The following is a 19,144-nucleotide window of genomic DNA, read 5'->3' on the forward strand; positions in this document are numbered from 1 at the left end:
AACCCCCCAGTTAAAGGGGAACATGCTAGAAACCTCGGGGAGAGCAGCAGAGGAGGAAACCTCTCCCAGACATAGTTTAAAAATATATTACATTTACAGCATAGACGGTCAAAATGTTTCCAATAGATAATGTGCATAATGTAAAAAGAAGAAGAAGAAGAGGATGTAAACAGTCTTCCAGAAAATAAGGTTTACAAGAAAGAAAGGCTGAGAGGAACTTTGCATTATCACCTAACATCTGTGCAGACCTTCTGTAGTGTTGAGAAAATCCAGAAAATATGTAGCTACACATTTATTTATTTATTATTTGTATTGATTTATCTGCTCATTAGCTTCTTGATTTGGTGTTTCAAATGTCAAAAAGTATTACAAATGTCCATTCAAGTTCCTCACAGTCCAAGTTGATGTCTTTAAATGTCTTGTTTTGTCAGTCCTAAACCCAAAGAAATTCACTTTAATGTGAAATAAAACAGAGACAACATTTTTGCACGAAAATACAGTTAATAGGAGGGAAATACTAGAGCTTGAAGCCTGCATATATATATAGTGTATATTAATACAAAATATGTCCGATTAAATATTATTTATTTAGTTTCCAAATGTTGTTCCATCTATGTTGAAGATATTCCCTTAATGTGAAAAATCACAGAAAAACGAGGCTGAAAACATAATTTTCTAAAATAATGGCATGAAAAATGACTTTAACACTTATTTGATTATCAATAGTTTGAGAATATTTTTCTGTTGACCGACTATTCTTTGCATCTAATGTTGTGATACTGCAAAAACATTTGTGCACAATTATTAAGATTTACGGATCAAGAAATATTAGTGTTGCCTTTTAAGCTTGCTATAAAGCTGATCAAAAATACTATTTTATAAAAAGAAATATATGTGAATGGATATTATTAATTTAGTGAAACTGCAGAGAAGTTCTACAATACAGAACTGCTGCATTCATTTCAATGGTTTTAGTTGTTATGTACTGCTGCTCATATAATCCATGTTGATTTGTTTGCCTCTCACACCTTGCTTCTCAGTTTTGAGGTTGTGGATAATTGAATAGCCTGTCGGGATAAGTAGAGTCTGAATTCAGCCAGTTATTGTGAGTTTTTTAACCCGGTGTGTTTTTCAGGAATGGGCGATGGAAAGAGCTTCAGCTCTGCAATGAGGCGAGTGTGTGTCTGCGTCCTGATGCTGAGCATCACCTGCCGGCTGAGGTGAGAACTGGAGCTCTGCAGGGAAACATGAATGCACTATATTTGTATTATGAATCTATTTCTAAATATATTTTCTGATGTTACTTTATTTCCAGCCGTGCACTGACTATGTCTACATGCGTGCACACAAATATACATGTGTCAGATTTGGGCGAGAAGGGAAGGGAACTTCTTTTCACTTTTGGTCAGATCTAAAACAATATATTCTCATGTGGTCCTAATCCTCTTTCATCTTTCAGACTAGTGGAAGGAAATCAGGCAAAAATCACATTACATTTTTTTTCATGAGACTTTTTTTGACCCAAAAGTCATTATAACATAATTACTTATTTGCATATTTAAATATAACATTCAAGAAAACTTGTCAAAGAAAAAAAAATTGCATATTATGTTCATTTTCAGGTTCGTATTATCAGTATGTAGTGTCTCTACTGTGACACGTCTCCATGCTTTAATGTTCAAAAAGCTCTTTATTTTTCTCATACTGCCTGTGCTGCAGCACCTCTTTTCACCCTCTGTCTGAAACCAGAGACCAGTCTGCTCTGATTGGTTAGCTGGCCAGCTCTGTTGTGATTGGACAACCGCTTCGGGATGTCCCTCCCATGCCCGGCGCCGTGGGAGGGCCATGGAGGGCCAGGCCCTCCCATTTGACATTCCTGCCCTCCCCCAATAAACACGTTTTTTATTATTTATAACATTTTTTTTTAAAAATGTTTTTATTTTTTTAATTATAAATAAACTGTGAACTTTTATGCTACGATGTATCTGATGTCAGATAGTAACTAAAACAAAAAATCGCAGGCTATGTCAAATAAATTCATGTGTCTGTTGTGATTTGTGATTCGTCCACATTTAGACCAATCACAGCGTCACACTCTGCCGCCTTCTGGATTTGTTTGTTTATTGTGCATTCTGTAGACTCCCATTTCTGTTTGAATTACAAAATGGACATCAGAAATTGGCTGAAAAGCAACCGCTCAAAGACCAACAGCCCCAGATGATCTTGGGGTTAATAAACCCAACCAGGTGAAACTGGATCGTTATCAGGGAGATTGTTTTCAGGAAAGAAGCGCACTTTTGCCGCTGCACGGTACAACAACAGACCGGCTTGAAGATTCGTTTAAAAGCAGACGCAGCCTTTTGTTTCCCCTGTAGACACTTTAAAGTAAATACGTCTTCATCTGATGTGGCTTTTACTGTCAAAGGTTTTTGCGACTGGAAACACACATTACAGACTGATAAAGGACTGCCGCATCAAAAGAACACATTTCATGTGAGAGTTTGTGGAGAGAGAGAGAGACAGATACGCGAGGAAACAAATAAGGAAATTAGTACTTTGGTGCGCACAGATCAGCTGGCACGGAACCGTTATTACGTGTCAGCTGTCGTTGATATTATAGCTTTTTTAGCCGTCAACCAACTCCCTCTCAGAGGTGACTCGATTCACTCCACAGCATGTCCGAGTCAGGCAGTGGGCTCTTCCTATCGCTGTTTGAGTATACGCTGCACAAAGATGCAGAGTTGGCCAAAAATAATGTTCTAAGTTAGCTCGGCTGAGCGAAAGGATGCACCTGCAGTGCATAGAAAATAAACCATGCCCAAGGCGGGTTAAACAGTTCATCGTCTCCGTCTATTTCTCTCCGAGTGCAGCGATGAGGAAGCTGCCATCCTTAACCAGTGTGCCTTGCTCGTGATTTACCAGTGTGTGTGCTGCCACGCACACAATGTTTCAAACGTGGTTTCTATGTTGCCCTTTATTTGTGTATGTATTTGCGATAAGTGTGCGTCTTTACGCAATGCTGTTGGCCTTGCTGTTTGATATATATTGTGCCGCAGGCCCGCAGCACATGACGGTTTTGTGTGCCCTCCCATGAAAATCATATGCCCTCCCTTTAGATTTGTTCTGGCGCCGGGTCTGGTCCCTCCCCTTAGCCAATCACGAACAATGTGTTGGAGCACTAGTCTAATATGTCAGTATGATCGATTGGATTTTAGCCTTTGCAGAGCATTTAGATGCACAATAACCTGTCCTATAGAACAGCACACTACAGGAGAGGGAAAACCCCAAGGGCAGAATTAAAGGGTTACATCTTAGTTACAGTTAAAAAGAGAAATTTGGGTAAGTAAGTGCGTGTTTTGAACAATTCAGACACCGTTATTGTGTATCACCATATCTGTATAATGTAATCCTGATAAGACTCCATTTAATCTAATTCCTGCATGAGTTGTGTATTTTCCTAACCATTATCTCTCAACCTCAGCCTCTCCCAGGAAGTAACGGGAACTCCCAAAGAGGCCGAACTAAACGACAACATCACCATCTTCACACGCATCCTGGACGGGCTGCTGGACGGATATGACAACAGACTGCGGCCCGGACTGGGAGGTAGGTCCAAATAAAAGCCTCAACACCTCTGATACTTTAGGTAATTAAAACAGTCACACATCTGACAGGTGAGAACTGAAGGTGCCAAATATCTCTGGGGTGTCTCTTTTCACAAAATATCCAGGAATGTTTGATTTTTGTAACGTTTTATCTTTCAGTTTTGCTACGACATAAAGTATGTCAGTAGATAGACTGGTGGATTCAAAAACGGCGGTTGCTAACAAGTGTCTTAATGAGACGACTACTGTACACGTCATCCCGCCCAACAGTTTAGTAGTTGTGACATGAAGTCATGTGACCGTGCTGTAGTTCCTTTATAGCCCAATAATAGCCGCCTTTAGTTTAGCGGTGGTGACATGAAGTCATGTGACCGTGCTGTAGTTCCTTTATAGCCCAATATTAGCCGCCTTTAGCTTAGCGGTGGTGACGTGAAGTCATGTGACTGATTGATTGATTGATTGATTGAAAAGTTTATTAACAGCTTGTATATTGGGTACAGTACAGTACAGCTCAAAACATACAATTGTTAAGGGGATGCAGACCAGAGAAAGACTTTCGTCTTGTTTACATCAGGGTCCCCCATTTCCAATTCATCATGTCATTTAAGACATATAAGACATATTTGACATACAGATGGCTTATTTACAATTTACATACAGGTGGTTTTTTTACATACAGATTGCTTGTTTACAATTTTCATTTTAGATTTCGTTCTAATACATCCTAACCGGACATTTAAGACATACCAAGTCTACAGATATACAGTTAGTAACAGAGTCTAAAATGCGAGTATATACATAGATGGGGGGGGGGGGGAAGCTGTCCATTGAACGACAGGTTGAGATTTGTACCATTACCGGGGCCAGTTTTGCAATGCTCTCCCCCGAAGGTGCTCTTTAAGAGAGGTTTTGAAGGTAAGTATAGTTTTACTTTCCTTTACAGTTGTGGGAAGAGCGTTCCACCTTGATGTGGCATAATTGCGAAACGTGTATTCCCCCTTTTTTGTGCCAAATCTGGGTTTCACATGATTTGTGGAGCTCCCTCTGGTGTTATGATCATGGTATTTCTTGACCTTTGGGAAGAATTTTGACATGTACATGGGTACCATAGAGGTGTAGTGGATCTTGTAGACCAGGCCCATTGCAAGTAGCTGTACTCTGTCGTCTACTCTAAGCCATCCTAGGTTGTCAAAGTGGGCAGAGGTGAGGTGGGTTCTAGATGAAAGGTCAAGCAGTAGTCTGACCAGTTTATTTTGCGATGTTTGAAGTTTTATTTTTAGCGCCTTGGAGGTGCTATGGTACCATGACGTGCAAGCATAGTCATAGTACCCTTGAATGAGTGCTCCTGCCAGAGTTTTCAGGGTGTTTTTGTTTACCAGAGAGGAGATCCGGTATAGGAATCTAGTTCTTTGATTGACTTTTTTTATTACATTGGATGCCATTTTGTCACAGGAGAGGTTTGCCTCAAGAATAGATCCTAGGTATGTAATTTCCTTCTTACCTGTGACAATAATGTCGCCCACTGCAACTGAGAAGTCGTCGGATTTGCTGAGATTATGTTTCGAACCGAAGAGAATGGACTCTGTTTTACCCAGGTGTAATGATAATTTATTATCGGCGAGCCAGGTGCAGATTCTGCCGAGCTCAGAGCTGAGGGTTTTTTCAACCTGCAACCTGTTCCTGCCAGAGACCAGCAGGGCTGAGTCGTCCGTGAACAGGAACAAGTTGCAGTCACATGCTGATGACATGTCATTTACATAAATTAGGAACAGTAACGGACCTAATATGCTTCCTTGTGGAACACCACAGCTCACTGGGAGGGGGGGGGACAGAGTACCGTTTACCTCCACCATCTGTTCTCTCCCCTCCAGGTAGGATTGCATCCAGCACACAGATAGTTTATCAAAACCAATTGCTTTTAGCTTGTCAATCAGAATGGGGTGATTGACAGTGTCGAAAGCCTTTTGTAGGTCCAGCATCACCATGCCGCAGTACTTGCCCTCGTCCACCTCTTGTTTGATGTGGTCGCTCAAATAAAGAAGGCATGTGTCAGTGGAGTGGGATGTTCTAAAGCCAGATTGAAATTCATAGATTAGTTTCTTTTCCGCGAGGTACTTTTCGACCTGTTCATATACTATTTTTTCCATGACTTTCGAGATGGAGGTAAGTATAGAAACAGGGCGGTAGTTGCCTGGGTCCAATTTGCTGCCCTTTTTGTGCAGGGGTTGTTACTCTTGCAATTTTGAAGTCTTTGGGTACTTTTCCCTGTTTTATGGAGAGGATTCCCTGTTTTATGACTGTGCTGTAGTTCCTTTATAGCCCAATATTAGCCGCATTTAGCTTAGCGGTGGTGACATGAAGTCATGTGACCGTGCTGTAGTTCCTTTATAGCCCAATATTAGCCGCATTTAGCTTAGCGGTGGTGACATGAAGTCATGTGACCGTGCTGTAGTTCCTTTATAGCCCAATATTAGCCGCCTTTAGCTTAGCGGTGGTGACATGAAGACATGTGACCGTGCTGTGGTTCCTTTATAGCCAACGTTATCTTTTTACACATGAAGTGGTGTTAATATGTGGAGATCATTCTGCTGAACAAAACCTGTAAGTATCGTAAACGTTTGTTTCACACAGAGATTATTCCCTGCAATAATCCCAAATCACATAGAGAAATCCCAGCGAGATTCTACCTTCAGGGTCAGAAAAGGGTAGAAAAAAGCTCTTTTCTCTGTGGATATTCCTCATTCTGAACAATGCTCTGGAACATCAGTCTTTTCCCCGGACAGGCTGAATGTGTCTGTATTCATGAAGTGTTTGACAGAGAGGCATGATCAGCTGTTTGCATCTCCCCTCAGTGTGATTTAATGTCACTGTACTGAGACAGATACTGTGACCTTGAGGAAGACATTATTCCTGCTCATAAAACAGACGCTTCATTGTTCTCAGGAGAAGCAATACAAACACAGAGAAGCTCTCCTCAGAACGGAGGATTCAGACAATAAGAAGAGGAAATAATTCTCTTTTACTGGTTTTTGGGTCACTTTTTCTAGAATGAAATGAGTTTGGATCTTTACACCATTTGTGTCAAAAGACTGGAGTTAGGGTTAGAAAGAATGCTGCCACTTTTGTTCTGATTGGTCTAAAGTCTTAAAATCTTGTACAGACATACGTTGAGCAAGAATTTGACTATTTAGATAAAATAAAAAATTAAACTTTCAGCAATAGAACATTTAAGATATGTCCTAAAAATGAGCAAAAAGCGCTTGTAATGTATTGTGTTCATAAAATGACTTGCATATGACCGTTTCATTGGACGTTTGCACATCTTTGGTATGTAACGTGTTTTGAGGTCATACTATATTGTACTCTACAGTCTTTGAGCACAGGGGACAACTGCTTTTTCACAAATATAATGAAGTATACACAGATTAAAACAGAAGGGCAAAAGTTCCAAAGACCCTAACCCTAATGTGCAACCATCCAGGGTTGTATAATTTTTCCTCATTTAATTCCTGTAATGTCACCGAAAACATAAACCTGCCTTCATGTTTAAAGGTCCCATGTCATGGCCATTTCTACTGATCATAATTCCATTGTTGAGGTCTACTAGAATAGATTTACATTGTGCAATTTTCCAAACTCACATTGGTTTCTCATACAGCATCTCTGTATAGTATGTGTATTCACTCTCTGTCTTAAACGGCTTGTTGGAGCTCCTGCCCCCCCCCCTCCCTGTGAGCCCAGTGGCCGTCTGCGAGACAGCGAGACACAGCGAAACCCAGCCCGAGCGCACACACACACACACACACACACACACACACACACACACACACACACACACACACACACACACACACACACACACACACACACACCCGCAGCCTAAAAAGCTACATAACACACAAGGGGACGGGTAATAACCAGAAAAGCATGACATGGGACCTTTAAGTTTAGTCTCACAATATTATCTCTTTCTTCTTTTCAGAGAAGGTGACGGAGATAAAAACCAACATCTTCGTCACAAGCTTCGGACCCGTCTCTGACACAGAAATGGTAAGAAGTTACACTCTCAACCTACACTTAGAATTTGTATTGAAATAATTCTGTTATGTGGTGGGAATATTTTAACAAAATACAACCCTATCTGTTTTTTAAGGCCATTACGTCAAACACAATACAACTCTGTTGAAAAAATCTACATTTTGATGCTAAAAATCTATTCCCTGCATGTGTAGTAATACAATTGTGTATACATGAGACTATCAAAAGTAGTTTATGTGCAATAATGGAAACATAGCTATTGTATATATGTGTATATTAATGTATTTATTCTCTATAATTTCACTTAAAACCTTTATGTTCACTTTGCAGAGTTCTTAGCTAAATGCAAAAATTGTCCAGCATGAATAAACATGTGTCTTGCCTCAATTAGATAGGATACATCTTGCCTTAGTGTTTACAAATCGAAATAAACATGTGGAAGGTGTAGTTCATTCTCTTATACGCTCGGTGTACACAAACAATTTGTTTAATCCCAAACACATGTACAGTGTTAATTAAATTTTATCGCTGCTATTTTCCCGCAGGAATACACCATCGACGTGTTCTTCCGTCAGAGCTGGAAGGACGAGCGTCTCTGCTTTAAAGGCCCGATGGAGATGCTTCCTCTCAATAATCTATTAGCCAGTAACATCTGGACTCCGGACACCTTCTTCCTCAACGGGAAGAAATCCATCGCTCACAACATGACGACCCCCAACAAGCTGCTGAGGCTGAAGGATGACGGCACGCTGCTCTACACCATGAGGTACCGCTGACCTCTGGCATGATGGCATGATCTGTTTCCTGTTTTATTTTTAAACGTTTTTCCCCTTGTGTCTATTTTCACTTCCTGTCCTTGTTATTTTCCCGTTCTTTCTTCTCCTGTTCTTGCTTCATTGGTTCCACCTGTTTCCCATTAGACCTGCAACCACCTGACCTCCTGTACACCTGCACTTTATCCCTTCATCAGTTCAGCTTCTATCTAAGACTGCAGTCGAATATCCAAAAATCGTCTATTCCTTGACCTCTGTGTGACACGTCACGGCGTTAAGGAATAGTGGATATTATACATATGTATTATACTCTTATAAGATGTATGTAGATAGTATAAGAAATGTGCAGAATATGACAGTTTAATGGTGGAGGTATTGATAGATGTCTTGTAATGCACTGTTGAGGAACCTGCGACCCAAGTTTTTCATTCATTGCATAACTACACGTAGTTGTATATAATATGATATGTCAATAAACCTTAAAAAATCTTGAAATCTTGAAAGGGATGTGCAAAATATTGATTATATACAGTCTTTAATTAACTATTAGTAGAGAATAACGAGTAATGCATATACTTTATAGGGTTCCTATTAATATCTAATAATAAAATGCAATAACGTGCTTTAACCACTAGGTGTCCCTTTCTATCAGCTGTGCACCTTTATGGTGTAAATACAGCCTATCTACCAATTGGATCAAATATAAAAGTCAGCCGAATTAGTGTTGATACTGCAAGGAGACGTATTGTGTGAAAAGAAATGTAAGATGTTGTTTAATTGCTTATATATTTATGATCCACGTCACGTTTTCAGTGTTGGCTGCAGTTCCTCATGTTTGTCTAGAAGTCTTCTAATCAGGGCTCTATAAATAGAGAACTACGGCAGATATGTAATATTTAATGCAGCCGAACCGTGTATTACAATGCCGTTATGTGATGACTTTCAAAGAGAAAAGCAAGCACACTCGGAAAATAAAGTATTATTTTTAAAAAATGTTTTCGGATTTCACATCGCATAAACACCAAATCCCAGCGTGCATTGCGGCTAAACCATCCAATCATCGAGCTGAGGATTTTGCCTACGTCTGTTTCCGGTTTCGTTTATGACAGATGTATTTTGTTATACACACATTCCTTCACATTTCAATTTTCATTTTCATTAAAGTATTTCGTGAGGCCTTCTAACATGTTTTTAAATATAACTACGGTTGTAGTTGAAGAGTTTGTAAATTAACATGAACCGAAGCTGTTGCCTGGCAACGCAATCGCACAACGTCACGTCCGTTAATTCCACATCCACACGAATGGATTAACATCGATTTAATACATTAATGTAGCCTTTGTTTCTGCTAAAAGAGGGTGTCGACCAGCCGGGGGCAACAAGAAAAATCGGCGTAATCGAGTGTAACTATTAAAAAATAAATCATTATTATATTAATATTGACAATAACAACCGACCGTCGGGGTAGCATTTGCTTGGCATTTCCGGGTATTTCTCCACTGGTTAACATGGGTTAACAATACCGTGTAACTGTCACGTTTGAAGGGACGAAATCTTGACATCTTCACGTCTCCCAGCATGCTAAATCGTCACATGTTCACGTCTTGCGATACCGGTTGCTTAGGATACACTCGAAAGGAAAGGAGATGATGCTCTATCACAATTCCTTGTGTCTTCAATATTGTGATGAGAGACGCAGATCATGTAAGTTAAAGGGCGTATTTAAGTGTTTTAAAAGTTATGCTGTCACTTGCAATGGTGTCAATACATGTTGGACTTTCAACACTTTATTAAACCAAAAGGAGAAATGTAAACGTTACTCTTATTACTGTTAAACTATGTCATTTGAAGTCAATGACGTCAACATTTCAGTGTTTACTGAGCTGCGTTGGGTTTCTTCAACTTTGTTTCAACATGTTTGGATGGTTATACGCACAGTGATAGATATGTAGCTCTGAAAAGTTATGCATATATTGAATATAAGTTTTATTAATCAGAATATTTTAATACAATCAGACTAATTGGGATTCATGTGGATTAATATGTGTCGACAGGAGTGTAAAGGAGGTGGTAAAAAACATAGATCCTGATTTATCTTTTGACAATTCGACCTTAATTCATGTTAATCAGGACTAACGCAGACTTCCTGTTGGAGGGTTTAATAACTTCCTTAGAGGGTTGGTGGACCCAAATGCAGGGTGACAGGAACTTATAACAAAAATACTTTTAATTCATGCTTGGTTCAGACATCACAACAAGAGCTCGCAATATGCAACATACAAGAATCCGATACAAAAGGGGAGAAAACCTTTCAAAATAAAACAGGAACCAATAAATTAAAACTAGCACCATGAAAATATTTGACTATATCAGACTAAAACAATGAATCATAGGAGTGAGGTTTGGAGACGTTGTGTAATCCAATTAGGGAAGAGTCATCCATCAGCCTGTAATAGTTATTTAATGTTTGTCTAAGAGCCGTGCTGCTGAGATAAAGCCTGCTCTCACTACTCAACTCAGAGGGGGGTCCTCGCTCTGCAGGACGGAGGTCACAGGGCCTCCACCTCACGTCACGATATTTCATTAATAACTATTCGAGATGCATGATTTACAGCTACAGAATAAATAAGGAGGCTACTGCAAACATGAGAAGAAAGAAAGAAAATAAAACCTGGTCAAAATAACAACAAACACACAGTGGTTTCAGACCTGAGATAATGCATTTTAAAACACTACTAAAGTTTATAAATCAGAATACCACAAACCACATACACTGATCATTTGGCTGTGGTCTTCTTTTCCTGAAGTTATGTATTGGGCCAATTGATTAAAATAATTGGATTATAATTGAAATATTGGCTTTGGGAAACTTGTTAGCTAGCCAAATTGCTTTAATTGACTTAACACACACTAAACGTAGACATACAGTAGAAGTGGAAGAGAACAAGAAGAAAAAGCGACATATGGTCTGCAACTATTTTGTTTCTCCGTCCGTTTCACAAACAACGTTTTTTCATGACATTTTGTAGATTTTTTTTTTTTACATTTGACGATTTTAGATTTTAACTCAAGTATTGTCAAAAAGACTTGGTAAGAATATTAAAATATCCATCTTTGCTCTCTAAATGTAAGCGTTTTCGTACACTCAGTAATGCGGCTTTCACACCAGCGCTTTCCCCTTTCTTGCTCCGAGCGGGAGCTTTTCTGGTTCAGCTCCGGTTTCCCTTTTCTGCTCCCGCTCTGTTCACACCGCCCAGAGCTTCCGCTGCTGCGTCATGACGTCACCGTTTATGTGCCTGCTTCATAAAATCCAAACCGCGCAGAAATCCCTCACATCGACAACAACAACAATGGCCGATTGTATTGAAGCGCTGTTCGCTTTGGTTATCCTCTTACGAAACTAAATGGAAGGCATCGGACGACTTTACAAGGGACGACTTTACTTGGAACTTTACAAACATCACATGCCCCTGCCCCTGCCTCGACGTAACGCCCCGTCTACACTACAGGCATCAAAGAATCTTGTAGCTGGGCGTGTCTGAGGCTTGGCGATTTTTCGCGACCAACAACCAATCACATGAATCTCCCGCCCCCGACATACAAAGCAATAGCAATGTTAAAACGAAGTAAACTGGATATAAAATCCCCAAACAGGCGAAAACCTACCAGTTTCACCCACTGTCTCTGCCCACCTCCCTCCATGCCTGGTTCCTCCGGTTTGTATCCCGGTAAATAGTTCTGGTCGTAAAGAAACCGGGGTGATTTGCTACCGTCATTTCTCGTTTGGAATATGAGGAAATGAACTGCGGTCTGGCTCTCCCCAGCTTGCACGCGGTTTGATTGGCTAGCGCTTTGTACTGGCGGGATTTGCATAAACGGGATTGTGATTGGCTGATGCCAAGCATCGAGCCTCAAAGGTTGAACATTGCTCAACTTTTGATCGCTCACGATGCTTGCAAAGCCACGCTCCGCTCCCCCACAATGCAGTTCGGCGAAGATTCAAAATCAAACTACGTCACCCCATTCAAGTGAATGGGCGAAGCGGTGATTTGAATGAAAGCATTTTCCGATGCCTGTAGTGTAGACGGGGCGTAAGAGAGACGTAAGCAACGCCGCCTCTTAGCTCCGAAGCTCTTGCCTCTAGACCAGTGTTTCTCAAACTTTTTTCATACCAAGGACCACTTAACCAATAAAAAAACACTCGCGGACCACCTAACTCCACAAATATCCCAAAACACATCGTTTTTCTAAAACAGATTATAAATCGCCTGAAAATGGTACAAACAAGTGGCAACATGTGTGACGAAGATGTTGCCCTGGGCTTTATCATGCAATAGAAAGTGAAACTTAAGCTCGTTCCCTTGCGGAGATATTCCCGCGAGAGTGCGGAAAACTTAAATGTATTTATTTATTTCAAATGTGAAATGTTACCAATATACTCACGGACCACTAGGGGGCGCTCACGGACCACCAGTGGTCCGCGGACCACACTTTGAGAAGCACTGCTCTAGACCGAAAACAATTTGGAGCTGGAAGTGAACCGGATTCCGGAGCTAAGAGGCGGCGCCTCTGCGGTGTGAACAGGAAAAACCGGTACTTTTCAGGCTCTAGCTCCGAGCCGGAGCTGAAAACGCGTTGGTGTGAAAGGGGCATATGAAACGTTCATAACTGCCGGTTACGAACGTTAAAATACAAAAATGTGAAACTATTGGTTATTATATCCGGTGTCTGTTATCAGAAGCATGTGCGTATTCGTTATTGTCAGGGTGAACATCTATAACGTACATCTCTAATTGTTGCTAGTGGAGTACTTCAGGAAAGTCGACGGACGGACGGGGGGAGTACTTTGTGACCACAGAGTGTGAACGTTGTGATCAGCTGTTTTAGCGCAGCTCTCCAGTGAAGGGGGGGGGGGGGGGGGCAGCCGGCTGGCGTAGTTTTGGCACAATTCCGATGTACATAACTGGTACGCAGGTACGCATGCGCGGCAACAATCTGAAATGCGTACCGTCACTTGTGTCACAAAGCGCATTTGCGTACCGACGCATGTGAAGCTTTTCCAGAAGGCGGTTAGATCACCGGACGACAGAATCGGTCTCCGTGTGCACAGACAGGGCTGCTGTTAACGTCGGTTAACAGCATTTCAGATTGTTGCCGCGCATGCGTACCTGCGTACCAGTTATGTGCACCCCTGGGGCCTCATTTATAACGCCGTGTGTAGGATTCAGGTGGGAAGGTTGCTGACGTAGTAGAAATCCCAAAAATAGGTACAGAAATGTTCCCAAATTTTCCGATTCACCAAACATTGCGTACCGGCGAGGAAAGTGCGAACAGCACTTCCTACGCCGGTTTCCCTTTATAAATCACAATCGACTCGAAATGCGGTGCAGCTTTTGCGGGCTTCACGTAACGCCCATATTTGCCTATAAATAGTCAAAGAAACGCCCATTCATTCATTCATTTTGACTGACTTTATGAAGAAGATCGCAGGAAATGACGACAGAACAGCTAAAAAAGACATCTCACACCGTGTCAGATTTTGGTTATTTTGGGGAGGTCGAGATAAATCATATTGTTTGGTGGATGCCGTTTGAACCAGAGTAGCAGCATGGAGGTCGGATCGTCACCAAAATAAATAAATAAGTGGTCCGAAAAAGGTTCATGACAAAAAAAATACACATAGCCTTCCTCAGGCAGTGTGTTTGTACCGGGGACAGGAGACCCCCCCTTGATGAGAGACTGTAAGAAGTGATCGGGGAATCCCTCCGGAGTGGAGTCATGACGACTGGATCTGAATTATGTTTTCGTATTTGGTGGTTTGTGTCCCAGCTGTCGATCAGCTGTGCGCAGTGTCTCCACTGCAGCCTGTGCATCTCAACCCCCCCCCCGCTCCCCGCAGCAACCCTATATCCACCAGTTAGAGGAAATACAACTAATGTGTTGTGTTATATTAGCTGTACAATTGACCACATATGGTGTTCTTAGTTTCCATACCTCCTGTGTTTTATGAGCGACTTATCAAGTCTTAGCAAACGGCATAAAACATGATTAAACATGATAGGCCTAGTATATAAAACCATGCTCGTACAACCTATAGAAATGCAAAACCGCATCATTTATGAGAAAACATTTCATAACATTAACACAACATATTCGAGATGGTTTTAAATAACATATTAGATATTATATCCGTATTTATTTATTTCTCCAAGTTATGTTTTTGTGTGCACTGAGGAGTCGCAAACAGGCGTTTGTTTAATCATTTTAAGATTGGCTTTAATCAATGTTTGAAAATGAATTCTTCATATATGATAAATGAGAGGTAACATTTTATTTATGGTATTATTTCCACATATTTCTCTCCATTCTTCCTTCTGCCAACGGTGTCGCAGTTTCTCGTCTCTCCCGTTGTTGTGCTTAGTGCGTACGCATGAGTTAGAGTTTGCGTGGAGGACCGCATGTTTTCCCGTCAAGTTAGTATTTTATAAATCGCAAACATTGCGTAGAAACTGGCGTACGCCATTTTTTGAGCGTATATCCCTTTATAAATTAGGCCCCTAGTCATAATGATGTTTTGGCTTGTGTAACCATTAGCCAATCACCAACCAAGGTAACCCCCCCCCCCCCCCACACCTTATCACCTGAATCTCCTCCTAGAGTACCAATAGGCGCTTTCACACCAAGTACTTTTCCCAGGAATAGTTCCCAGAACTTTTGCCCGGAACTTTTATTTCCTGGAACTATGTTTGGGTGCTTTTTCAGAGAAACCCATAACAGTTCTTACTGAACGACATATTTTATAGGATATAAACCACTTTCATGTCAGTGCTGTGTCTTCATCTCACCACAACAATAAATCCTCTGAATCAAATATTAACAAAGGAAGTTGGAGGAAATGAACGAGGGTGCACGTCAGAAAGGAAAGTGGATCCACTGAATTTGAAACGGCTGCAAATCTGAAACACTGTGAGCCGTTAGAGAGGAACATTATTGCGTTTGTGTTTCTGGAACAAAGTGTATTTTCCACATTTTGACGTTCTTTCAAAATGCTCATTAAATAAAATAAAAGATACCTCTTTTGATTTATTTTATTTTATGGACTTTATACTCAGTTCTACTTTTCATTGAGTCTTTTTTTGAGATGCATTTGTTTCTCATGTCTTGCCCTAATACTCTTCTGTAATTTATAACAAGTGAAAAGTCAATGCTCCTAACTTCAGTAATTTAAAAGTACAGAGGAATTATCAGCAAAGTATAAATTGTCGTAAGTACTAAACGTAAAAGGGCTCTTATTACACAATATTATAATTTCTTCTATTTAATTTGATCATTTATCGTTTAAAGAAGATAAATGACAAGCTTGTATATCGATGCTTAGTAACTCTTAACTTAATCTGTAAAATTAAGTTGAGGACAAATATCGTTCTCAATTGGAAAAAGTAGAAAGTAGCGCCTCCTAGCAATAAATTATATTCGGTGTAAATCTTCGTCTTTATTTTTAAATGTTAAATCGTATTTAAAATATGAAATATTCTATTCTTGATATTTCTTTTACAACTTAATTCCATATATTGTGTTTATCTTTGCATCACCATACACAAAATCAAATTCCTTTAAACCATTTAAACCTACGTGGCAATAAACCTGATTCTGATATTGATCACAATTTTTTATTACAAACGTTATCAATGGAGCACGTTTACAAACAAGATGAAGTTTGAAGTGCATCCTAAAAATACATAAAAATAGATTATAAATCTATGACCTGTGTGTGTGTGTATGTGTGGCCTAACATTACTATACTTGTGGGGACATACATCTGTTTACACAGTCATGTGGACGGACTCACCTCCCTTATGGGGACATAGTGGAGGTCTCCATGAGGGGAATCATTAATTTTAGGGTGAAGACTTGGTTAGGGTTAGCGTAAGGGTTAGGCATGTGTTGGTTATGGTTAAGGTTAGGATAAGTCTCCAGGAAATACATGTAAGTCAATGTAATGTCCCCTGAAGTGATGTATACATGGTATGTGTGTGTGTGTGTCCAGCAGAGGGCAGCAGTTGATAAGTCTTCCCTGTCTACGTTCTTATTATACATCCATGCTCAACAGTCTATGCTCTACATTCACTGCATGACCTCTTTTGTTTTGTTTTATTTCCAATAAAGTTTTATTCAAAGCTTTATAACCCTCCCACAGACAGGTGGCAGCCTCGCTCCATGAAATAATCCTCGAATGATTTCTTAAATACTTCTCAAAGTCCTTTTTGCACAGTGTTGCATCATTTCATTACTCCTTGAGAGATTTCATCACGGGTCCCTCTGCTGGCTCTGAAGTTCATTACAGCTAAAATATAAATTACATTTTACTGCTGTTAACTCTCTGAGACTCTCTAATGAAGACGTATCCTTTTCACTGGTTAGTGGATGTAAACACATTTAGCAAATGGAAGAAATCATATATAATAACTGTTGTGGAATATTTTCCAAGGCCCATAACTTTGACCCAGTTTATCAGTTCAAACTGTCCTGACTGAGCACACGCACCTCGTAACCTTGGCTGCTGTGCTCTCAGTGTTCTGTCTCCCTGTTCCTGCCTGTTGACGTCAGCTGATAGAGGTGTTATGATTCTATGTTCCTGCCTGTTGAAGTCAGCTGATAGAGGTGTTATGATTCTATGTTCCTGCCTGTTGACTTCAGCTGATAGAGGTGTTATGATTCTATGTTCCTGCCTGTTGACGTTAGCTGATAGAGGTGTTATGATTTTATCTTGTTATGCAGCAGTTTGACGATGCTCTCAGAACTAGTTAAATACATGGGTCTGAGGTAGAGTTCTTTAGAATTGACGTGGCAACTCTACCGTGAAGTCAGAACCTCTGGCTCTTGGACTTGTGATTTCATTTCATTTCAAACCTTTATTTAACCAGATTGGTCCCATTGAGATCATAGATCTCTTTTTCCAGGGAGACCTGCAGCATATAGGTTCCACATGAAACATAAAACAATAAAGGACATTATACATTATATTTACAGGATACATTTACATAGTTATAGACATTTACAAGTGGCCATAGTATCAACGAGCATTTCATTTAGCCTAGCTTTAAAAACATGCAGAGGAATGAGATTGTTCAGTTTCAATTCTTGCTGAAGATTGTTCCAAGCAAGTGGAGCTGCGCACATAAAAGCTGTCTTACCTAAGACAGTCCTTGCTCTTGGCACATCTAACAATACTACATCATGCGATCTCAGACAATAGCTGCTTGCAACTCTCTGTGTTATCAGAGAGCAGATATAATACGGGAGTTTACCCAACAAAGCTTTATAAATAAACGTGTACCAATGACTGAGCCTCTTTACACTAAGTGATGGCAGACCTGCCTTGGCATACAGGGTACAGTGATGAGTAAGTGCTTTACAATTTGTGACAAATCTCAGTGCGCTGTGATAGGTGGCATCTAACTTGTTCAGGCAATAGGCAGGTGCATTCATATACAACAAATCACCATAGTCCAGCACAGGTAAAAAGGTCACAGAGCCTTTTCCTGGCTTCAAAAGAGAAACAGGACTTGTTTCTGAAAAAGAAACCTAGTCTAACCCTCAGCTTTTTAAGCAGGTTATTGACATGAAGTTTAAAAGTAAGACAATCATCAAGCCAGATACCTAGGTCTTTATAACTGGTAACCACTGTGATGTGAATTCTCCGGCCGTAACTCCAAATAAACCTCCAGTGTTTGACATCGAAGCTCCAGCTCTTCCCGTGTCTCTCTGCATTGCTACACAGAAGTTTCCCTTACAATAACAGAGTGTGTTCATCTGTTAAAGTGGTGATCATGATGATGTATACTATGAGTTAAGGTGTAAGACACACAAAGGGTGAATGTAGAATTCTCCCTTAGCAGAGAATTTAAATTGTAATTAAAACAATATGTATAATAAGAACAATAATTGTAAGCAATATACACTTGTGTGCAATTAACAATTTAATTCAGGGGTGTACAAACTTTTTCACTGAGGGCCAAAAATATTTGACCGCTGGGCCTCTCAGTAGAGGTGAGGTATGTTGCCTCGTGAGTTAAGTAAGTTAAGCTCTCCAGATAATTTTTTTGTTGACAGTTAATTACTTAAACAGAGGCCTCTAATTTTTTAGAATAAGTGGAAATAGGAAGGGTATATGTCAAGCTTGTTTTGCAAACAAGTGATTGGGCTTTCTTTTTTTTCAAGTAAGATTTTTATAGACAATGTTTTCAAATGTAATTGACTGAATGTATTAGAAAATGTGGCTTTTTAAGACGTGTAATATATTTGTTGATGTATCTTATATATAAGATGTACAATATAAGACAAGCACTAGTTTCATGTGTGGGGCCTCATTTGGCCCCCTGGCCGTAGATTTGACACCCCTGCTTTATGTATTCAGTCTTTTGTAAATACTACTACTTATTTTTTGTTACCATGCTGTAATTATTTGCTCTTCCTCATTTGCATATATATATATATATTTTTAATAACCTGTGCTTACCATTCATTTTAATTATAGGTAGGCCTATACGCTTTTTATCTGCAATAAATTATTTCTGATTTATTTGATCTTTTACACCCTATATTTTTTAGGAAGTCTGACTGTGCAGGATTAGATAGATATATAAAATGTAAGGTTATTTTAGAAAAGGACTTATTTTTGATATCACATTATATATACGTTTTACTCGCAGTAAAGGTGTGTTATTA

At 39.9% G+C, this 19,144-nt stretch overlaps 1 protein-coding gene across 1 annotated transcript in view; it reads left to right on the forward strand.

Moving 5' to 3' along the window:
- The first annotated feature begins 1,137 nt into the window (after positions 1-1,137).
- The window catches only part of gabra5 (gamma-aminobutyric acid type A receptor subunit alpha5), a 49,013-nt gene continuing 31,006 nt past the window's right edge, over positions 1,138-19,144 (forward strand). Inside the window, exons 1-4 of the mRNA XM_034217174.1 lie at positions 1,138-1,220; positions 3,482-3,606; positions 7,588-7,655; positions 8,189-8,409. Of these exons, the coding sequence (XP_034073065.1) occupies positions 1,138-1,220; positions 3,482-3,606; positions 7,588-7,655; positions 8,189-8,409 (497 nt within the window). The remainder of the gene's footprint in view (positions 1,221-3,481; positions 3,607-7,587; positions 7,656-8,188; positions 8,410-19,144) is intronic.

Source organism: Gymnodraco acuticeps, unplaced genomic scaffold (genome assembly GCF_902827175.1).
Source record: "Gymnodraco acuticeps unplaced genomic scaffold, fGymAcu1.1, whole genome shotgun sequence".
Classification (NCBI taxonomy): Eukaryota; Metazoa; Chordata; class Actinopteri; order Perciformes; family Bathydraconidae; genus Gymnodraco; species Gymnodraco acuticeps.